This window comes from Ailuropoda melanoleuca, chromosome 4 (assembly GCF_002007445.2).
Source record: "Ailuropoda melanoleuca isolate Jingjing chromosome 4, ASM200744v2, whole genome shotgun sequence".
Lineage (NCBI taxonomy): Eukaryota > Metazoa > Chordata > Mammalia > Carnivora > Ursidae > Ailuropoda > Ailuropoda melanoleuca.
In genome coordinates this window covers 17,938,756-17,962,057 of record NC_048221.1, presented here as the reverse complement: position 1 = coordinate 17,962,057, position 23,302 = coordinate 17,938,756, and the positions used below count along the sequence as shown (strand labels likewise).

The 23,302-nt window shown below is 47.0% G+C and overlaps 3 protein-coding genes across 14 annotated transcripts in view; all 3 read left to right on the top strand.

Moving 5' to 3' along the window:
* Positions 1-5,257, top strand: part of RHOA (ras homolog family member A) — a 56,040-nt gene extending 50,783 nt beyond the window's left edge. Inside the window, exons 5-6 of the mRNA XM_002920545.4 lie at positions 2,773-2,903; positions 4,016-5,257. Coding sequence (XP_002920591.1) covers positions 2,773-2,903; positions 4,016-4,189 — 305 coding nt within the window. The 3' untranslated portion in view covers positions 4,190-5,257. The remainder of the gene's footprint in view (positions 1-2,772; positions 2,904-4,015) is intronic.
* Positions 5,258-6,294: 1,037 nt separating this feature from the next.
* On the top strand, positions 6,295-7,384 carry GPX1 (glutathione peroxidase 1). Its single transcript, XM_011226672.3, has 2 exons — positions 6,295-6,630; positions 6,819-7,384. The coding sequence occupies exons 1-2, from the start codon at positions 6,364-6,366 to the stop codon at positions 7,176-7,178; spliced, it is 627 nt and encodes a 208-aa protein (XP_011224974.3). The 5' UTR covers positions 6,295-6,363; the 3' UTR covers positions 7,179-7,384.
* Positions 7,385-15,415: 8,031 nt separating this feature from the next.
* USP4 (ubiquitin specific peptidase 4) overlaps positions 15,416-23,302 on the top strand; it is a 49,705-nt gene continuing 41,818 nt past the window's right edge. For 2 of the 12 annotated variants that reach the window (XM_034658312.1, XM_034658311.1), the window contains exons 1-4: positions 15,434-15,700; positions 18,345-18,472; positions 21,639-21,769; positions 22,922-23,048. In XM_034658312.1, coding sequence (XP_034514203.1) covers positions 15,600-15,700; positions 18,345-18,472; positions 21,639-21,769; positions 22,922-23,048 — 487 coding nt within the window. In that variant the 5' untranslated portion in view covers positions 15,434-15,599. Of the gene's footprint in view, positions 15,701-18,344; positions 18,473-21,638; positions 21,770-21,863; positions 22,092-22,921; positions 23,049-23,302 lie in introns of those variants that run through there. The other 10 variants (XM_034658310.1, XM_034658309.1, XM_034658317.1 and 7 more) reach the window with 9 other exon arrangements.

Here is a 23,302-nt window from a genome sequence, read left to right as displayed (position 1 = left end):
TCCCAAGGCATCAAGCTGAGACTGAGCCCTCTGTGCACTGTCTCCCAAGACTGAGACAGACAGAGCAAGTACTCTCTGTCATTGGTTCATTTTGATCATTTTCAACAGTTGTTTTAGTTTTAGTTTCTCAGATGAACCTGGCTTCCTTTGGGGGGCTGTTGGAAGGCCCTAGAGGATGGGGCAGAGGAAAAACAGAGCCATGCAACACCCTCCCTTCACACACAGATCATGGACTTTGAGTCCCATGGGAATGAGGAGGAATGTGTGCCCTGTATCTCATCATCCAAGGTATAATCTTTTAGGGACAAAAACACTTTCAGGGCAAAAAGTTACTTTTCTACATGTCTCCTTGTCTCAGAGGAGGTCTGTAGCCTTCGATCCCAGCACCCTGGGTTCATGACCTGAGCTGAAGGCAGATGCTTAATTGACTGAGCCACCCAGGCACCACTTATTTTTATAAGTATTTTTTAAAAGTAGACTCCAGACAAGATTTTATTTGCTGACCCCTGATCTAGATGATAAGGATTCCTTCTCTCTAGCTTTCTGGAATTCCCAAAGGCCCTCATACAACCCCACTGTAAATCCATGCAAAGTGATATTCCTCAATGTGATCAGATTATTTTGGGGGTGGGAGATACTATACGTGATTGCTGTCACTGATTTAAAAAAAATAAAGTTTTAGGGCCGCCTGGCTGGTTCAGTCAGTAAAGCATGAGACTTACTCAGGGCTGTAAGTTCAAGCCTCATGTTGGGCATGGAGCCTACTTTTTTAAAAAGGGTGGGGGGAGAAGAGAAAAAAGTAAAGTTTTAAAGTTAATTCATGGAAAAAGAAGGCAAGACAGGGGCAATTCATTTTAATTTGTGTGTCCTGAATTCCAGGGGGTAGGAGGACTATTGGAGTAATAATTTCATATATTCAGCAAATCATTACTGAAGACCTATTTATGGAAGAAAATTCTAGATTAAGGGAGACAGAAGAGCAAAAACAACAGTAAATCTAAACAGTAAATCTGATAGAAGAAATTTTACAAATAACATTCTTAGAGGTGGGTATGGAATGGACCGTGGTAGTATTCTGTTTTAGAGGATGACCATAGAATAGTCAGCAACCATACTGAAAAGGTGACTTCTGGAAAGACCTAAAGGATCTGAGGGAAGCCAATACAGGTACCTAACAAAAGAACCTTCCAGGTAGGGGGAACAGGAGATGCAAAGTCACCACGGTAGGAAGAGGAAGGAAGAAATCCAGTGTAGCAGAAGGGGTGGGAGTGAGGGTTGCAAAGCCATGTGGGGTTAATGGTGTGGACTTTTCCTTTCATCATGAGTGAGATGGGAGCTCTTGGAAGATTTGAGCAAGGGAGAGATGTCTCACCTTTTAAAGTGACCACTGTCACAGCTGAACTGAAAAGTGACCACAGGTGCAGAGGTGAGAGCAACGTTCGGGCTGAGGCTGTTTGGCTTGGTTGTTAGATGGGTTGGTCCTTTTCTCTTTGTTACTCTATATTCTGAGGACTGGAACACTGCACTTCTTTGGGAACCTCTTTGTTTCAGAATAAAACTTTTGAGTTTTAAGTTGTGACATTGATGATACAATTGACTCTGTTGTTGCTGTAGCAAAGGAAGAAGGACACGGTCAAGTGTCCATCTTCTGTGCTGAAGAATAGAGCGTTAAATTTTAAGTTTCCTGACCTCACTCATATAGCTTCTTTATCTGATGTGGTCTTTCAGCCAGAAGACAGAACATCATCTTTCCATATTCTAAATAACTCTTGCCTTTTGATAATTTGTGTTGAAGTCAGAGAATGAACTGTTTACCTGTTTTATTTTTTGTTTTATTTTATTTTATTTTATTATTTATTAATTAGAGAGAGTATGCATAAACAAGCAGAGTGGGAGGGAGAGAGAGAAGCAGGCATCTCCCTGAGCAGAGAGCCCAGCATGGAAGTCCATCTCAGGACCCTGGCATCATGACCCAAGTTGAAGGCAGACAGACGCTTAACCTACTAAGCCACCCAAGACGTACCTGAATAGTTTACTTCCAAAATATAGCCTCAAATTACAAGCAGACCATTTAAATGATTGTCATTATTAAGTACTTTGTATGCATTGACTTAGAATAATCCTCTGTAAGGCAGGTAATACTATTATCCCCATTTTATAAAATCATGTCTGACACTGGGATGCCCAAGGCCGTGGTTTTGGGAGGTTGAACCTGGGCCACTTAACACACCATGGTGTACATCCAACCTTTGTAAATTAGTACAGCATTGGCAAGAAGCTGGTTATCACTCATTTTTAGAAGTCATTCTTGAGCCATTTGAAATACCAATAACCTACAAGATGGAGGTCATGCTGAAGGTCCATAAGCAAAGTATAGAGAGAACATGGGGACCCTGGGCCAACTGCAGCCCTAGAATGGGGAGACCCTTTCTGTAAGATGTGGTCAGAATTACCAGCCAGCAGTGACAGAAATGGTCCATAGATAGCTTCTCTCCTTGAGTCAGGTTGCATCGTTGTGGATCCTTTGCTCCTCCAGAGACTTTAACTGGGCCCTACTTCCACAGGAGCTGAGCTCCTTAATGGGGACTGAGGAAAAGCTGGTGATTCTGTGCTTAATGGAAGAGGGGTTGTCTTTTTCTGTGGTTTTGAAACTAGTGAGATTCCATTAAATGCTGAGCACACTTTTTAAGTAGTTTCCTTGCAATTTAAGTAGGGCTCTTGGACATTCTTCAAGATAGAATTGTATATATCTCCAAATTTTGTTTCTTTCAGAAAACATCCCAGAAAAATGGACCCCGGAAGTCAAGCACTTCTGTCCCAACGTACCCATCATCCTGGTTGGGAACAAGAAGGACCTTCGGAATGATGAGCACACACGGCGGGAGCTAGCCAAGATGAAGCAGGTATGGTCTGGTGCAGGGCTCTGTTTTCCTGTAGCATTCTTAAACCCAGGGCCCAAGGTTGGATGTTGAGGGGGCCTAGCAGAGAGTCCCAGGAGCCTCATTTTCACATCTGTCCCTCATTCACTGGGGCCTGCTCAGAGGGTCCTTAAGACTCCCTACTCATATGAGATGGGAATCTCTCCTATGAGGTGGTGCTCTGCCTCCAAGGATTGCCTGCCTGAGAAGGGACCATCAACAGCAGTAGTCAGTACTCCAGATGCAGGAGCTTTTTATCAGGCTCTTGATTTCCCAGTTCAGTTATTACCTTGGTATATGTGAGACCAAAGATTAAATTGGTGGCAACTAAAGGATCAGGAAATCCTGAGGACAAGGAGTCCAGAGAGCCCTGATTCTTTATAAAAGTGGTGATGGAGATTGCATCTTAGCTTCTGAGAAGCCAGGTGGCCCAGTGGCAGGGCTTCCCCAGTGCAGGACAAGAGCCTTGAGGTCTTCAGCCCAGGTTCCTCCACTGAGGTTTCTCTCTGAATGTCAAGGTCAGGATCTGTTTCCTTCCAGAGGCATTCAGTCCTCTGTGAAGCTAAGTACAGGAAGACCCAAGTGCTTACCCTGGATTGACAGCTTGAATCATTTTGCCCTTGATTCCCTCCTTAACCCTGCGGGGCTTCTCTGGCCTCTCTTTTCTTTCTTTCTACTTCCCAGAGAAGAGCTTATTTGGTAGGGATTTTATTTATTTATTTATTTATTTTTTAAAAGATTTTATTCATTTATTCTACAGAGATAGAGACAGCCAGTGAGAGAGGGAACACAAGCAGGGGGAGTGGGAGAGGAAGAAGCAGGCTCCTAGCAGAGGAGCCTGATGTGGGGCTCGATCCCATAACGCCAGGATCACGCCCTGAGCCGAAGGCAGACGCTTAACCGCTGTGCCACCCAGGCACTCCTGGTAGGGATTTTATATAGGGTAGGGAGGATCACTGCATATGAGTTCATAAGACAGAACTCAAATCTGGGTTTGGCAGCTTTTAAAAGAAGTCTCTCTTAAGCTGAATTTGAGTACTTTGCACTTACTTCATATATGTGACACTTAACTGAAAGTGCTCTTTTCTCTTTGGTAGGAGCCAGTGAAACCGGAAGAAGGCAGAGATATGGCAAACAGGATTGGCGCTTTTGGGTACATGGAGTGTTCAGCAAAGACCAAAGATGGAGTGAGGGAGGTTTTTGAAATGGCCACGAGAGCTGCTCTGCAAGCCAGACGTGGGAAGAAAAAATCTGGGTGCCTTGTCTTGTGAAGCCCTGCTGCAAGCACAGCCCTCATGCGGTTAATTTTGAAGTGCTGTTTATTAATCTTAGTGTATGATTACTGGCCTTTTTCATTTATCTATAATTTACCTAAGATTACAAATCAGAAGTCATCTTGCTACCAGTATTTAGAAGCCAACCATGATTATTAATGATGTCCAACCCACCTGACCACCGGGGTCCTTCTGACACTGCTCTAACAGCCCTCCTCTGCACTCCCACCTGACACACCAGGCGCTAATTCAAGGAATTTCTTAACTTCTTGCTTCTTTCTAGAAAGAGAAACAGTTGGTAACTTTTGTGAATTAGGCTGTAACTACTTTATAACTAACATGTCCTGCCTGTCATCTGTCAGCTGCAAGGTACTCTGGTGAGTCCCTACTTCAGAGCTTTACTCCTTAACAGATTTTATTGGCATAGCTCTGTGATGGGCATCCAGTTTTTTGATAATGCCCATCCAGAAAGGCCCAAGGTCCATGCAGCTGTGGCAGAGTTACAGTTCTGTGGTTTCATGTTAGTTACCTTATAGTTACTGTGTAATTAGTGCCACTTAATGTATGTTACCAAAAAATAAATATATCTACCCCAGACTAGATGTAGTATTTTTTGTATAATTGGATTTCCTAATACTGATATTTGTCATCCCTGCAGAAAGTGTATTGGTTTTTTAAAAAAGAAAGTGTATTTGAAAATAAAGTCAGATGGAAAATTCATTTTTAAAATTCCCGTTTTGTCAGTTTCTCTGATAAAAGATGACCCATATCACCTGTTTTCGACCCCACATACCCCTCCCCAGAGCTGGGCTAAATAAATAGGAATTTGGTTTCATGCCTGAGGCACTTAGACACTTCAGAAGGTGGCATAACCTGTCTCACCTGGATTGCAGGGTCTGGCTCTAGTTCACAGTGCTCTTTTTCCTCACTGTATCCAGGTTCCCTCCCAGAGCAGCCGCCAGTTCTCTTGGGTGGCACTCACTTTCTTCTCTCCAGCTGACTAAACTTTTTTTCTGTACCAGTTAATTTTTCCAACTACTAATAGAATAAAGGCAGTTTTCTAAACTTCCTGTATCCTGGTGTTTGTGTTGGTCTCTCCAGGGCTGGGAGTGGGAGGATATATCCATCCAGCCTAGCTCTCCTTGGAAGGTTCCTTCAGAGTGCAAAATACCGGGTTGCCCCCCCCCCCCGATTTTGACCCCCCCATTTGGCATTAACCTGGCTCCTCCTAAGAAGGTGGAAATGATTATTTTGTGTCACATTAAAGTTCACAGTGGCCTAGTGTGTGGAGTGCAGTGTACGGGGGAGACATGCGGGGTACTCCAAGCAGTCATTCCTCTGGGGGAATCTCAGGAGTGTGACTTTCTCTTCCTGTCCATTTTCAGTGGAACCTGAGCCTCAGGTGAAGTTGATTGGGTATGGAGGATGGCCTGAAATCGGCTGGGTCCACTCCAGAAGCTAGGGAGGGGGTGGGCCTCAGTGGCTCCTTGGGAAAACCAGTGTTAAGGACAGTGCCACATTGGAGATAGAAAAGGAGAAAGACCAGAGGCCCGGATGAGAGGATGCGCCATGCAGCCCCAGAACGCAGGGAAAGGAGTTAGAGCTGCATTTTGGAGCCAGAGCCCTGGCTGCCCCTGGCAATGTCCACTTTCCTCCAGCTTAACCTTCCTAGAGCCACAGCGCCTCATCGCAGAGAGAACACTGCCAACTGCACCACCACAAGTCGCAGCTCGCTCTGTGCACCTGGCGACAATAGGGCACTGACTGCAAGAGGAGTAATATGGCTTAGCCTGGGAGGGCTGTGTGGCCAGGAGCGGCACCCGCTGCTGTTGCCGCCCAGTCTCCTTGGGCCCTGCCCGATCCCTTAACTAAACACCTTGGAGAAGGAATCGGAGCCCTCTTGGGCCCGAGTCTTGGGCGGGTAACTCGCGGGAACGCCACCAGCGCTGCGCTGCCTAGATGGAACTTGGCGTGCCTGCGGCTCCGCTCTGCATGGGCGGTGCCCGCATCCGGCCAGACCGCACCCTCCCACCCGGCTGGAGGGAGGGCGGAGGCCGGATGAGGCGGGGCGGGGAGGGAGGAGGAGCGGCCGGGAATGTCCCTGCGCCACGTGACTCCGCAGTCCTTGCTGTCCCTCGCGGAAGCTCCGCATTGTACTCGGAAAGTCCGTCATGTGCGCCGCTCCGCTCGCCGCCGCCGCCGCCGCCGCTCTGGCGGCGGCCCCGCGCTCGGTGTATGCCTTCTCTGCGCGCCCGCTGACCGGCGGGGAGCCCCTGAGCCTGGGTTCCCTGCGGGGCAAGGTGCTGCTCATAGAGAATGTGGCGTCGCTCTGAGGCACAACGGTCCGGGACTACACCCAGATGAACGAGCTGCAGCGGCGCCTCGGGCCCCGGGGCCTGGTTGTGCTCGGTTTCCCGTGCAACCAGTTTGGGCATCAGGTGCGCGCTGGGGGCAGAGCGGCGGGGGCGGAGAGGAGGGGGCGCCTGTCGGGTGGGGTTCAGGTCCGCCTAGGGGTTGTACAAGAAGGACAAGAGCCCGGTGACTCATCGAGAAACTTCTCGTTTGCGGTCCGATCGTTTCCCCTCCTCTTGCGGCCCCGGGTTCCAGCTCTTCTTCCCTCCCGCAGGAGAACGCTAAGAACGAAGAGATCCTGAATTCCCTCAAGTACGTCCGACCCGGCGGCGGGTTCGAGCCCAACTTCACGCTTTTTGAGAAGTGCGAGGTGAACGGCGCGCAGGCGCACCCTCTCTTCGCTTTCCTGCGGGAGGCTCTGCCTGTCCCCAGTGACGACGCCACTGCGCTCATGACCGACCCAAAGTTCATCATCTGGTCTCCCGTGTGCCGCAACGACGTCGCCTGGAACTTTGAGAAGTTCCTGGTGGGTCCGGATGGTGTGCCTGTGCGCAGGTACAGCCGCCGCTTTCCAACCATCGATATCGAGCCTGACATCGAAGCCCTGCTGTCCCAGGCGCCCAGCTGTGCCTAGGCAACCCTCCTATGCCTGCTGCTTGGCAGTCACAGCGCAGCCCTCTGGGGATTTCGTCCATGATGGTGTTTCCTCGAAATCTGCATGGAGGAACGCCTGATTTCCAGGAAAATCCCCTGAGCTGGGCCCTTCGTGTACATCCCAGCACCGCCCCCCCCCTCCCCTTACAAGCCTCCTCAGTAATAAAGTGTTGGGTGTCAGCACAACTCTGTGTGTGTCCTGTGTCATTTGGGGACATCTTCCCTAGTAACCTCATTGTCACAGGGCTGTGAGCTTAAGTCCCCACCCCTTGGCCTTTGTTTTAGCCAAGCCTGAACTTCCTTTGCTTTTGTCTGCAGTGTCTGGAATCCACTCTTTCCTGTGTTTAAAGCCTAACTCCTGTCCCAGTGTTTTTCCCTCTGCCAGGATATTTAGTAGGGCCATCCCAAGGCCCTGTTAGAGAAAGTCCGGATTCCAGAAAGAGGAAGACAAGTCAAGAGCCAACTGCCAAATGCCGGCAGTAAGCCTCCTTTCTAAGTATGCTAGGCATGAAATGACATTCGCAAAAGAGAACACCACGAGTTCCCACACACATTCAGAGTCTGTGGCTTACTCTGAGTGTCAGGCCCACCTACTTTACACAGTCGTAAACCCATGCCATTTTACAAATTTTTTCCCATTTGTTAGATGTTTGCATGTTGCTACCCAGACTTACTTATGTCTGCTCTGATGCCACCCTTACTCGTTGTCACCTCTCATGTATTCAGAGTGAGAAGAGTATACAACTGGCCCTTCTGACCATGCCCTGCTTGGCACTTTGCAGTTGGAATTGCACGGTCAGGCTCAGGGTAGGGGCTTATCTTCGAAGCCAGCTGCTGTTTCTCGGGTGTGGTTTGGGTCTAACCTCTCTCCCTCTCTTGGCTCTGCTGTCTATCTTTTGAGACAAACCTGGAGCCTTTTTCTTTCTTTCTTTCTTTCTTTCTTTCTTTCTTTCTTTCTTTCTTTCTTTTTCTTTCTTTCTTTTTCTTTCTTTCTTTCTTTTCTTTCTTTCTTTTCTTTCTTTCTTTCTTACTTTCTGATTTTATTTATTTATTTGACACAGAGAGAGACGGCCAGCGAGAGAGGGAACACAGGCAGGGGGAGTGGGAGAGGAAGAAGCAGGCTCCCAGCGGAGGAGCCTGATGTGGGGCTCGATCCCAAGACCCTGGGATCACACCGTGAGCTGAAGGCAGACGCTTAATGACTGAGCCACCCAGGCGCCCCTGGAGCCACTTTCTATCACAGTCCAGGGGACTCTGGACAGCTTGGATGCAGCTGCTGCTTGGGTAGACAAGGATGGACAAACACATCAGCAGTGTCACCCAGTCCAGAATGTGGGCTCATCATTCAGTCCTATGTCATGTGTTCTGTTGGCTGCCGGGAATGCAGTCCTCAGGAAGGCAGAATATATCATTACTAAGAGCATGTGGAGTTCCGAGGTAGTACAGGGTACTTTGAGAATAAGAGAGCCTGGCCCAGTAGGGAGATCATGCTTCCCTCCTGGAGGAAATGGCAGTGCAGCTGAAGAGAAGTCAAGAAGCATTCAGCTGAGGGATGAACTGATGGAGGGTGGGCAGGCAGGGAGTAAAATGTGCAAGGGTCTGACGTGGGAAGGGGACATCACTGACTGGGTTGGACAACACAAGGACAGGCAGGCTTGGGGAGAAGAGTATGTGTTCAGATTGAGACATCTTGCATGAGACACCCAGATGGAGTATCTGGAGCAGGGAGTTACAAGAGGCTCAGAAAAGGAGTATAGGTTGGAGACAAAGGTCTAGCCAAGGGGATGGTAAGTAGCCATTGGAGAGTATGAGATCACCTGGGGAGAGTGGCAAGAAATAAACCAGGGTCTGGGGGCCTAGACCCGAGGCCTATGGATTCACAATCCTGGGTTAGGTAACAGGCACAGCGGGGAGCACAAGGATGGAGTCAAGGGGCCATGAGAAGGGATATTTCATAGCGGTTGCTGGGGCAAGTGCTTGTGGACTGAGTGTTCCTCAGCAAGCACAGTTTGCAGGGGGGCGCAGCTGGAGCTGAAGCCAGATAACCAAGTGTCCGAGATGTGCCAGGTCCTGTTCAAGGAGCTAAACACAGAGCCTCCAAGAATCACCAGGGTACTTGTTAAAACTTGTGTTCCGTGGCCCTCACCCAGAGATACTGCTTTGGAAAGTCTGGGGACTCAGGATCCTACTCAGCTACCTCCCAGATGAACCTGAGGACAGACCTTCTGCTCCAATTCTCCCGTTTCTTGTAAAGAGTCAGTGCTGCCGCGGCCACATTCTCTGGTTAGGCTCTAGATGGGAACCCAGGGCTTTCCGGACTAACTTCAATCTCTTCCCTCCCAAGCTGCCTGGTGACTCACTCTTACTCGCCCACTTTTTTCCCCTCTCAGTTTATGCCTTGGGTTGCCAAAGAAGGGAACTTACGAGTTCCCAGTGTGGCTGCCCCTGGCGGGCATATCCTCCTAAGACTTAAGCTGCCTGCCTCCCTTAACTGAAAGTCATTTCCAACCCTCTCATCTTCAGGAAGAACCAGAATAAAGCCAGTTACCACCACCTCCTCCTCCCCAAGAAACTGGACATCTTCCCCCAACACATAAAAACACACACTCCTACACATACACATTCCTTATCATTCAACCATGAAACCGCTACTGGCTCCGACCTGCACCCGCCCCACCTCATCGTGAATCAGCAGTTCAAGTGAACAAGTAAAAGCGAAGGAATGCCGGAGAGCCCGCCAGAGATCCCAGTGTTGAATTAAAGTGGCTGCAGGACCCCGCTTGATCTGGGAGCAGGCAACACCATTTAGGCCACAGGCCTTCTAAGAAGGGAATGGGCCCTGCTGTTACTCAGGTTCACAAGCTTCATTTTTGCAGTTCTTCCAAAAATACTGGGTTTTCTTTTTGTTTTTAAAGCATTAAATCTCAAAATTCTGTAGAAGTACATCAAATCACCACAACGTACACTTCAAATATTTTACGATTTCATTGGTCAATTAAACCTCAATAAAACTGAAAAAAATCTGATAAAATACAGACACTTCTTGCACAGTTAGCTCTTTATCAGATGACTTCCTCATTCTGACTCAATGCAGTTCCACAAACAACATTTGAAACTAGCTTTTTTTTTTTTTTTAAATTAAAAATAGGGGCTCCTGGGTGGCTTAGCCAATTAAGCGGCTGACTTGGGCTCAGGTCATGATCTCAGGGTCCTGGGATTGAGCCCCACGTCTGGCTCCTCACTCAGCGGGGTATCTACTTCTCTCTTCTCTCTCTCTCTGCCCCTCCCCCCGCTCATGCTCTCTCTCTCAAATACATAAAATCTTTTTTAAAATTTTAAAAATAAATGAATAAATAAATAAAACAAGTTTATTTTCTCAGAAGTATTCCTGGCCCTATCAGTTCAATAAATCTCTTCATATCTTTTATTTATGTATTTATTTAGAGAGAGAGGGAGAGAGAGAGCACATGGGGGAGGTGTTGGGGACAAGGAGCAGAGGGAGAGGGAGAGAGAATCCCAAGCAGGCTCCATACCATTACAGAGCCTGACACAGGGTTTGATCCCATGACCCAGAGATCATTATCCAAGGGGAAATCAGTTGGATGCTCAACTGACTGAGCCACCCGGGTGCCCCAGTTAAATCAATCTCTTAAGTTTAAATTTTTGGATAATACTGAGTAAAAAACACTGCCTAAAGATTTCCCTAAGAGAACCCAGCATGGATCTATAAAGAATGGGCAGTGACCCCTGCCAAAGAACCCTGAAGTTGGCAGGTTTTTGTTATATAAACAATCAACAAATAGGCTGGGAGAGCATGCTGTCACACACAGAGGTGTGACACAGCTGGGATGGCACGAAAATAAAGCCCAGCTCCAGCTGGTCACACAAGTCACCAGATACATGCTTTGCATCAGGCACTGCTGGATTGGGAACTGGGAGCCCAAATAAGAGAAGTTCTTGCCTAAGGAGTAAGGGCCCATGAGTCCGGACCCTAACCCTGGGAGTAACAGAGAAGCAAACTCTCTGACCCCTGACAGCCTTCAGCTTTGATCTCCCCAAGAACTCAACTCCAGATTTGTCATGTGAGAAAACAAAACAAAAATCACCAACTAGGTAGGCAGCTTACTGATGGGTACTCTGTTAGTTGCATCCAGAGGAAGTGAGACTGACCTGACATGACAATGTTGTGCTAGGCAGAGGCCCAGGGGTCTTTCCATCATTTATCTGTCAGACAAACCCCCCCCCCAGTGTCCCTCTCCCCAGGCCTAGTATAGTTGCAGTCAGAAAGGCCAGAGTAAGAGACCACAAAACAGACCCACTTCATCCAAATGCCCAGAGTCCAAGCAGTATCCAGGGCATTGTGTAGCCTGCCTTGGGTGGTATCTTACAGACCTACAGGCCACCAGGCTCCACAGGGAGACAAGTGGAGGAGATCCGAGTCTCCCTACAGAAGAGGCACCTGTTACACTAGCCTCCTCTGTCCCCAGCACATAACTATGCCTGTGTATATGTGTGTATGAATCTAAAAACACCCCGGTCCCCTGAGCATCTCTTGCGGACTCATTGAACATGCCCAAAGCCCAGGGGGAATGATAGCATGTCTTGGCTTCCTATGCCAGCTGCTTGGGTTTCCTTCCCAGCAAAGTGTCTGCAGCATCACCCTCCATGTTCCTGGAGCACTTCGTCACACAACACACAGACTGTAATTACATGTGAAAACATCTTCCCCAGCCATACTGGCTGTGAATCTCTGGAGGGTAGGGACAGTGAGTTCCGGTACGTAATGGATTACTAGTCAAATGAAAAATTGACTAGTATCTGGTACTCTTCCATTCATTCATCTGAGAAATGCATATTGAGGATTTGCTCTGTACAAAGGGCAAACAACACAATTAATAGTGAAATACTTGTGTATTCGAAGACATCAATGGTAATAGAATTAGAGGAGGAAGAGAAGACACAGGCCACACCTGGGCCCAGGAAGCCACACCCTCTCTGCCAATCAGGGCTGGCCACCAATAGTGGCATAACCAGAATGGAATCTGTCCAATAGCAGGAGTCTTCAGTGTATGAAAGCTGATCCCACTTCCTCTCCAAGATTCCTTCAGGTCTTTGGCTGTCACCTTCCCCAATAATCTAATCCTTCTATAACAGAGGTTATAATGTCACTGCTAAGATGTTTAATTCTTCTGAAATATACTAAAGCCTTTAACTTTTTTATAGTTTCCTGGGCAGGTTAAAGGAGCACAGACAAGAAGAAAACAATGTTCTCCCCTGAAGAGACCTGTAATCAAAAGCTGCCCAATATTTGTGAACACTGCCACATGTGCTGTCACTGCTGGCCTAGCGTGGACCATTGCTGACTTGGGAGGGCCAACTCCACTTAGACGTAGAGCAAGCCACAGTGCCAGCCAAGGCAAGAACTTCACGATTTGGAACCAAATAAAGCTTAAAAAGTTCACACACCCAGACATTACAAACTCTCACTTAGGTCATCACAGTCCAAGATCAAGCAGTATGTGACCAATCAGTCAAACCTGTTTCCTCTAGCTCCCTTCCTGCTTTCCTTCCTGTTCTTATGGCCCAAGCTGCCATGGCAATGGGGGGGGTGTTCAGTTCTATGTTTTGGTTATGAGGCCAAGTGAGTGCCCTACTAAGCCTACACCTGTCCCTAGGGTAAAAGGCCCAAGAGAGAACATGGCCCTGGTACCAGGGTGTCCCCTGAGCTGAATCGCTCATTTCCTCCCAAATCCACAGGTCACCCACAACAGCAGGAACACACAGGCAGATGTTCATTTTGTTTCTAGTTCCCAATCTTTAAAATTTTAATCAAACTCACTAAAAGCATTCTATTTTTTAAAAAATTTTTATTTATTTTTTTGAGAGAGAGCAAGAGCAAGGAGGAGAGGCACAGGGAGAAGGTGAAGCAGACTCCCCCACTGAGGAGGGAGCCCGATGTGGGGCTTGATCTCAGGACCCCGGGATCATGACCTGAGCCAAAGGCAGCCACTTAACCAACTGAACCACCCAGGCACCTCAAACGTTCTATTTTTTAATTTGATTTTTTTTATAGTTCTATTTATTTAAGTAATCTCTATACCCAACATGGGGCTTGAACTCACGACCTTGAGATCAAGAATCACATACTCTTCTGACTGAGCTAGCCAGGCACCCCATTAAAAATGTTTTAATACTTTGGAAATAACGATTTTCTGACTATGATGTTTCACTTTATTCCTCGCATTGTAACTATTGGCACTTTGTGATCTTAGTATAAATTTTTTTGGAACTACCCATAATTAGAGCAAGATTTTTACAGCCACTTAATAACGCTGAAGAGATCGTGCCTTAAAAAGGTTTTCCAAAGTTTTCTTATTTATAATTAGGTTTTGTCCCCTTTTCTAGTGGTGCTGAGGACTTGTCCTACTTCCTTAAGACTCTGACCCAAGCCATAAATGGTATAGGAGAAATTGCTAAAAAAAAAAAAAGAAGAAGAAGAGAGTAGACACTCTCTAATGTAGGTTCTGAAGTCATGTCGATAACCCAGCTTTCTTTTTCCATAAATAACAGGGCTAAAGGTAGTGTTTCTCATTTCACAACATTTTTAACACTTTCAAATAACTTTCACAGGAAGGCACTCAGATTGTCAGGGTTGGCTTCCCAGATGTAGAATTATCACGTGGTGGTAACTTCTCTGCAGAGGATTAACAACTAGAAGGGTATTCAGTTATTCAAGGCGGTTTTAATTCCAAATTTCCTTTTCCCCTCCCATCTACCCAACTGCCAAGAGGCCTGTGTTACCAGATGCTACTCGAGGGGTGTCCCAGACAGTGCAAATTCGATTCGTGTTAATTTCAATTAGCCAAAACCTGACATTAAAATAGTAAATCTGCTCAAACGACCTACCACACTGTCACCTAGCCAGTGCTCCCTCCTCCATCCCCAACACTGAACATGGCTCATCTGTTTCTACCCCGCTCCCTCACTGTCACCTCTCCAGTTGAAGGTTCTTAATAGATCTCTTCTGGGCTTCACCGTTACGGGTATAAAGGACCCTCAGCCATTTTGTCTGTGCTCCAAAATCTTTTACAATATCTGTGGGCCATTTAAAGCAGAGTATGTGGCCCCCCAGCCTCTGTTTTAGCTTTAGATAGAAGGTTCTTTCCCGTAGTCTGTGCCCAGCTTAACTGGTCTAATCCTCAATCTCTGATTCTGACCTTCTTGTTTCAGAAACTGATCCTGTAGTCTCCCTTCCTGTAGAATGCACCACCATTTCTATGCTTCTTTAAAACTACACTCCAATTCTACCAAGTCAAAGTCTGACTCACAAGCTTGGGGGTCTATAGTCTTTGGTTCATAACCCTTTAACGGCACTTACCTACCACACACTGCTTGACCCTGGGGTTATTTGTGGAAGATCTCTTCTCCATCAGCTTGTTTGAAGTCAGGCAATGTGACTTATCTTTGAGGGCAAGAACTGCTAGACCAGCTGCGAGCCAGCTGCCCGGTCTCCTCCTTGCTCTGGGCTTACTTCCCACTCCATGAGGGCTGTGCTTTTTGTATGCAGGGTCGAGTGGAAGACATAGGGTTCAGGACACTGCACATTGTTGCAGCAACAAATTAAGCAGCAGCTTGGGTACTTAATGTGGAGAACACACCTGGACCTCTCCTGCTTCCCCCGTCGCTATCGCCACTCAGCGGCTGCTTATCTCCCCGACAAGGCAAGTAGCTAGGTCAGTGTGGAGGGCTTGGGGAATTCGATCGTGGGCTATGATTCTGGCGTCTAGACTGTTTGAGAGGACTGTTAATGACTAGATCACACAGAGTCCCGGTTCCAAGGCGCTGGTGTACCCGGCAGTCCCCCAAATCCCTGTAGGGCCTCCAGGGCAGGCACCCCGATCCCATGTTTGGGCGGCTAATGACTGGCCTAAGGTCTCCAGCTAAAAGCAAGAAAAGCTAGTTCCAGGGCTTCCCGTACCTGGCCCTGGGTTTATCTAAGAGCAGGCTATCACCGCGGGCCCGGATGGGGTGCCCGAGTGGTCGAGGGGCCTGCGGTCAGGGGCCCAGAGATGGCGGAGCTAGACAGAGAAAGGGATGCGGAACAACCACCCCGCGGCTCCGCCCGCAAGGCGGGAGGAAGGGGCGGCTAGTTGGCTGGCGCCCACCTCCTCTTCCGGCCCTCTCCTGGCTCCGCCGCGCACCCGTGGGAGAGGGGCGGTGCGTGAGAGGCTGGGAGAAAGAGCGGAGGCCGGCGGGCGGGCGTTCGAGGCCCCCGCAGCGGCGCGAGGTGGGGCTTGGGCGCGCGCTCGCGTGCGTGCTTGCGTGCGTGCGTGGGCGCGGCCCACAGCACGCCGTGCGCGAGGCGGATGTCCGGGCCGGCTGGGCCGGGGCCGCCGACGAGATGGCGGAAGGTGGAGGCAGCCGTGAGCGACCGGATGCGGAGACCCAGAAATCCGAGCTCGGAGCCTTGATGAGGACCACGCTCCAACGAGGGGCGCAGTGGTGAGTACCGGACCCGCGTTTCCGCCGCCCAGGCCCAGAGGCAGGGGCTCTGGCCCTCAGGCCGGACCCCTCTTTTCCGGCTTGGGTAGGGGCCGGGCGGAGGCGGTGTTAGTGACCCTGAGAGGGTGTCCTGAACCCTGCCTCTCAGGAGAGGAACCACAGATTCTCCTCCGGGAAAGTGTGAGGGTTGTCCTGGCCCATTCGGAGCCCCAGAGGGCGGACCCGGTGGGGCGAGGGCTGCAGGAGGGGGAGAAGGGTAGTGCTTACGGGGACCTTCTGGTTGGGAAGAGCCCTTTACCTTCGAGGACTCGCTGTGTGTGACCTTGAGCGAAGGCGACCACACCTCCCAGACCCCGGTGTCTTACTATTAAAGCCAGGGTAGCAATATTTGGCACCCCCACCTTATGGGTTGAGGAGGTCAGAAGTAGTTACTTTTGTAACTTACAAACTGCCGAACAGATGTCAAGGTCAGAAGTTGAACGAATGTTTGAGAGCCCCAGGTTATTTTGGTAGCAAATGTCAAAAATGATTGTGGCAGTGGCCTCTCGGAGTGGGAGAGGAGAATAGCTTAGAGCAGAGATAAAAAGATTAAAAGTCCAGGGTTTAGAAGAGCAAGTCTGAGGAGGTTTCTTAATAAATTGTTTAGTAGAAGGGACAATACTTCCACTAGTGAAGAGATTCCTGGGTGGTGTTATCATGTGAGAGTAGAAAGCTAAGGCTTGGCTTTGCATCAAATATAATTGAACATCCATTTTTAAGAAATTATGGTGGTGTTGATGATGCTACTTAGGGTAACAGAGGAATTGACCAGGGAAGGGAAACATTGGGCTTAGGAGGAGTTCAGATAGGGCTGCACAGCTGGCCAAGCTGTGAGAGGCAGGACAAGCAGAAGTTATCCTCCATAGGGGTGATATATGAAGAATATTCAGTAGAACCAGAAGGAGAGTGAGATAGACTAAGATCACACACTGAAAGTGTTTGGAGGGTATTATTGTTCGAGGCGTTTGGAGGGAAAAGAGCATTTTAAAGATTTGGATGTATTTATGGATCCTTGTGGGCTCTGGGAAGCTGCCTGATTGCTGAGGTTTGTTTTTTTAATAAAACTTAAAGATTTGGGGTGCCTGGGTGGCTCAGTTGGTTAAGCATCTGCCTTCGGCTCAGGACATGATCCCAGGGTCCTGGGATCTCTCTCTCCCGCTTTCTCTCTCAAATGAATAGATAGATAAAATCTTAAAAAAACAAACAAACAAACAAAAACCCTTAAAGGACTCTCCAATATATAATGGTTGAGTTTTTTCCCCCCCAGAGATTTACTTCTTCTGTCTTAATTGTAAAACAGCATAGTGATACTTTCCTTTTTTTTTTTCATAGTGATACTTTAAAAATATAACCAGATCAAATTAATAACTAGAGACTATTATTTGTGTATGGTACCATACCTAGACACTATTATATGTGTATGTACATACATATATGTGTACAAAACACTTTTTTTATTTTTATATTTATTTGACAGAGAACAAGCAGGGGTAATAGCAGAGGGAGAGGGAGAAGCACACTCCCCACTGAGCAGGGAGCCCGATGCGGGGCTTGATCCCAGAACCCTGGGATCATGACCCGAGCTGAAGGCAGACGCTTAACCATCTGAGTCACCCAGGTGCTCCATACACTTTTTTTTTTTTTTTTTAAGCACACATTTTTAAAGTGTCCTCTTTGGTACTCAAAGGAAACCTGAATTGTATGGTGTTATTATCCTGTTTTCAGAAAGAGAATTAATTTAATACTTTCCATGTAAAGCAGTATAACCAAACTGTTCTGGACAAGGATCTCTATAAAGATCATTATGAAATTAATGACTTGGTCATTAGCAGACAAGATTTTACCCATAGGAGGACTTCACTTAAATAAGCATTTTGAAGCCAATCATTTCATTTACTCATTAAAAAAATTTTTTTTCTTCTTAAATAGGCTCCATGCCCAGTGTAGAGCCCAACACCGGGCTTAAACTGACAACCCTGAGATCAGTACCTAAGCTGAGACCAAGAATCAAATGCTTAACTGAGCCACCTAGGCATCCCTCATTTTTTTTTTTAAATTTAAAGATTTTATTTATTGAGAGTGAGAGTGCGTGAATGGGGGGAGAGGCAGAGGGAGGGGGAGAGAGAGAGAGAAAAAAATCTCAAGCAGACTCCATGCTGAGTGAGGAGCTTGACATGGGGCTTGATCTCATGACCCTGAGCTCATGACCTGAGCCAAAATCAAGAGTTGGACACCCAGCCAGCCGAGCCACCCAGGCACCTGTATTTTTGTTGTTGTTTTTTAATAAAGATATTTAAGCTCTATGCCCAACGTGGGGCTTGAACTCACGACCCTGAGATCAAGAGTTGCACACAAACTCCATTGACTGAGCCAGCCAGGCACCTCTATTCATTCTTCAACAGTCATTTCACTTAATGGACTCCTGTCCTGGGCCAGGCTTTCTGTGCCATCTGAGGCCTAGCCCTGCTCTTGTTCTTGAGAATGTGTTTTTGAATGGGGAATGTGTGTTCCCCGGGTGGAAAGATCATAAAAAAAATTAAAGGAGCAATTGCAAAAACTTAGAACCTCAGTTTTTCTGGTATAGTAAATTTTTATCTGTCTCTAGGTATCTTATTGACAGCCGGTGGTTCAAGCAGTGGAAGAAGTATGTGGGTTTCGACAGCTGGGATATGTACAATGTGGGTGAACATAATTTATTTCCTGGCCCAATAGATAACTCCGGACTCTTTTCAGGTATAGTATCCCATTGCTTTTCTAATTGAAGTACCCACCTAGGCAGTGGCCTGAGGCTGTGTTTATCAGTAACATGGACGCTGTGAACCCGACTTTCTTGCTGTGACAGGATAGAAACAAGTGCCCTTGATTTGCTTCTTTTTTTTTTTTTTTTTTTAAGATTTTATTTATTTATTTGACAGACAGCCAGCGAGAGAGGGAACACAAGCAGGGGGAGTGGGAGAGAAAGAAGCAGGCTCTCAGCGGAGGAGCCTGATGTGGGGCTCGATCCCATAACGCTGGGATCACGCCCTGAGCCGAAGGCAGACGCCCAACCACTGTGCCACCCAGGCGCCCCTTGATTTGCTTCTATAGCAGAAGTCTTTGTAAGACCCTCAGGGAGGAGTGAAGCTACTTTTTTCCTAAACTAACTGCTTCACACAAGAGCATGCTTCTGGTATTTTTCTTTTTGCCAATTAGTTTGTTAGAGATGTCAGATTTTAGATTAGCATGTGGAATGGAAAGAGATAGGATATTTTGAATTTGCATCTGGAATCTGAAATTTGGGCACCAGAATTTTCTGTGTTACCTTTGTAGTGGAACAAATTGCAGACCCGTCTACATCCATCAAGCATTCTTGTGATGGTTGTTTGTCATAGAGTGTGTGAGGAGAGGTGGAAGATAGAGTTATTATCACAGTCAGCTCCCATTGGACGAAGTGATTGAAAAAATAATGCATGACCTCCCACAGCTGGGCTTGTACCTGTAGATGCATAGATATGACAGTTGACCTTTCCCAGGCTGTGTTCTGTTTAGCTTTAGACTCTCTTGCAAGCAGAATGAGGGTGGTCTGTCGATTGTGTCCAAAATCAGGGCAGTAGGAAGGCAGACCATGTATAAGGCTTGATCTAAGTGCTTAACACTAACCTGGGTGTTTTTAAAAATGGGCAGTACTTCAGCTCAGACTTGTTTTAGGAGAGGTCTGAGTGACATAATAATTCATGTGCTTTGTTTCCTGATGTAGGTCAGATGGTGGCATCACACCATGCGGTTTGGCGTAAGGGAACATAGCGGGTGTGTTTGCACTTTTCCTGCCCCTGCCCTTTTTTTTTTTTTTTTTTTTTTTTTTTTTAAGTAATCTGTAATCCCAGTGTGGGGCTTGAATTCATGACACCGAGATCAGGAGTTGCATGCTCTGCTGACTGAGCCAGCCAGGTGCCCCTCTTTTTTTTTTTTTTAATAGAAGATTTCTTAATGCTTTTAAGAATACTAATGATGAAACTCCTAGGGCTAGAAGGGCTCTGTGAAATCATTTTGCATGACCTTCAGCTAAGGATAAGCATTTCTTCCGTGGTCCCCCAATTTGATGTCACCTGGCTTTTCCTTGAAACCTTTGCTGTGTGCTTGGGTGGTGAGAAGTACATTGTGTTCAGACCCTGCTTGGAACATTGATGGTGCACGAATGGTGATGCTGAAAGCTGTATGTTCCTTTCCCACATTAAAGGGTTTCTGGCTGCTGCTTGGCACACTGTGTCTAGACAGATCTGCATAGTGCTTAGTGTCAGAGATGAGGAATTGGATCTCCCCAAGTAAGACAAGAAGTGGATAATTTCTGTGAGTTTTAGTTTATAAATCAGAGAAGAGTTGAATTTATAAATCAGAAAATTTTAATTTATAATCAGAGAAAAGTGTCAATTTTGGAGGGTAGCTTTTGTCTCAACAGACTGATACCAGTGGGTCATCCTTCTGTTGCTCAACAGAAAAGGAAAAGGCCTGCCCTGTCAGTGTTAATAGTCATGCCAGAGCTGCTGTGGAAAGTGGTTGGCTTATCAATGTGGAGGATCCATCTTTTTTTTTTTAATTATGGTAAAATACACATAATAAAATTTATTCCAACCATTTTTAAGTGTATAGTTCAATAGTATTAAGTATATTCACATTGTTTTGCAACCAACCTCCAGAACTTTTTCACCTTGCAAACTGAAACCCCCTACCCATTAAACAATAACTCCCAGTCTCCTTTCCTCCGAGCCCCTGGCAGCCACCATTCTACTTTCTGTGTCTGCATCTGACTACTCTAGATACCTCATTTAAGTGGAGTTGTTCAGTGTTTGTTTTTCTGTGACTGCTTTATTTTATTTAGTATGATATTCTTGGGTTCATCGTTGCAGCATGGGTCAGAATTTTCTTCCATTTGAAGGCTGAGTAATATTCCACTGTAGGTATATACTCCACCATATGTCTCCGTTCATCCATCTCACCTTGGTATTCCTGTCCTTCACTGCTATTTAATTCCTTTCCTCTTCTCCCTGGAAATGAAGAAGGCAGAGGTGGATCAGATCTGAAACTTGCTGTAAGGAAGGGCAGAAGAGCTGATGGGATAGGGTATAAACTGGTTGGGGGGGGCATGCGGGTGATGGGAACCCCCAGTCACTTTGTGAATGCTACTTATGGTTTTGGTTTTGGTTTTTAACATGATATACCTCAAGTTACAGATGAGTTGCACATTGTGGGTACTTTTGCACCCACTGCGGAATGGGTGTTGATGGGCACAGGGAGGCTCCGTTGGTGGGAGGTGATCAGTCTTCTCTTGATCCAGTTCCTTGGTCCTCAGTTGAGGGAGTGTGTTTCAGATCGTGGATGTCCACTTCTGATTCCTGGTCATGTTGCCTGCCTGTGGTGGGTGTGAGGTGGACGTATAGCACATTAGGGGGTTAAAGACATTTCCCTCCATAAGGGGTTGTCCAGCTGGGGTTTGGCTTGGACTGTGGAAAATTAAGAATACTGAATGACTCTTAAAGTTAACTTCATTGATGCGTTTGTTGCTTTCTTAGTAAATCTTTCAGAAGATATTTGACCTCAATGAAGTTTCACTAAGCAGAATATTATGTTAAATATTCATAATTAACAGTTTCATTGTGGAATCTGGAAGCATGTTGAAAATGAATTTGTAGTTTTTTATTCTCCCTACTCCCATTTCATTATAGAAGAAATGCACATTCCTCTGAGGGCATGGCTGAAGACAGTTGTCAGGTCTGCTCTGTGTTATGGCCAGTGACAGAATTTTGGAATTTTGTATGTGTTCCTATAAATGATTTTCTTGTTTCTGAAAAGTACATAAAAGTCCTGTAAAACAAATATTTCTGGGGAGAAGAGCAGTGAGTTATGAGCTGTTTTCTTTTTTCAGATCCTGAGAGTCAGACCTTGAAAGAACATTTAATTGATGAATTGGACTATGTATTGGTCCCAGCAGAGGCCTGGAATAAATTACTAAACTGGTATGGCTGTGTAGAAGGCCAGCAGCCCATTGTCAGAAAAGTGAGTACACAAATTGTCGCAGCTGCTGGTCAGTGTCTGCGAGTACTCCCTGGGGACACTGACTGGTGTTGGTTTTCTGGGGTACTGGATGTACCTCAGTGGTTGAATAGAGGTGTTTGAGGCCTTGTTTTTGGTTCTCTTTAGGGAATTGTGGTCGTGAGTGGTGGTGAGTGAGATTGCTCACCTGAGATGTTACAGTGAGTGGCCTCCAAACATCAGAGCTGCCCAGTGGCTTGGGATATGTCCAGCTGTGCCATGAGAGCACTTTCTGGAAGGCTCTATGAGAGAAAGTTTACTTGGGGTCAAATGGACATACAGTAATGTACTGCTTCTTGTTTATCTTACAACTTTTCTGAGACCACTTTTTCCTCTGTGCTTATGAGTCTTTGGCCATACTGTTGAATGTCTCAAAAAGCAGGTGTTTATAGGCCAGAGAAGAATACCAGGCCATGGGATAGAAACCCAGATTCTTCACCCCTCTGGTAGATGGGACTTATGAGAAGACCATCCACCCTGACTCTCACAGTCGTTTGCTTGTCCTACCCAAGGGGAAATCACATGCCTGCTAATAGGTAGACACTGGGTAAATTTCTCACTCTCCCTGGTATATAATTCCCCTTTTCAGAGTAGGAGAGATCTACAGTCCTGAGGCCATGCTTCTAAGAGTCATTGTTTGGGGCCAGAACTACCTTCTTTCTCCAACTGGAAACCTGGGCCCCTGAGGGAGGTTAGGGATTAGAAAGTTGGGGGTGTGCCAGTCTCCTGCAGATGTCCCCTAATGCCCACAGTGTTGCCATATGGTGGGTGTTCTGCTACCACAGGGATTTAGCTACATTCTCTAGTCCTCCCGTTCGACAAACCCTGCAAGGGAGACATCATGATCCCGACTTAGAGATGAACAGTGGCTTCCCTGTTGTGCAGTGTTTTAGCTAGCTCTGGTTCCAGCCGGGTGCTCTTCCTCATGAAAGAAGAAAGATTTTAAACTCTTGGACAGATGCTGGTGGCTTTAAAAATCTGTCCTTCTGATCCCCTGATCACTTAGGGAAACTTATTATTGTGTGGATTCTGCCTCTTGCCACTGATGAAACCTCTCGTTTCCAAGACTGCCTGGTGTGGAACCACTGCTTCTTCACCTGTGCCTCTTGTTCGCAGGTGGTGGAACATGGCCTGTTTGTCAAGCACTGCAAGGTGGAGGTGTATTTGCTGGAACTGAAGCTCTGTGAAAATAGCGACCCCACCAATGTGCTGAGTTGCCATTTCAGCAAGGCAGACACCATCGGTGAGTAGCTTGGCTGGGGGGGGGGGTCCTGTGTATCCCGGGGGAGAGTGCAGAGCACTGTGGCTGATGGGAGCGAAGCCGGGCACCCCCTCCAGAATTGTTACCCACGTAGTCTCAGGTTGTGGTTACCAGTCCTGACCTGGTTCTTGTGGAGAGCTAAGCCTGGGAATCAGGTTTTATAAAACCCTGGGTGTGCTCCCTGACATGAGGTGTTATGGTGATAAAGATGAGGAAACGCGGATTCAGAGAGGTCA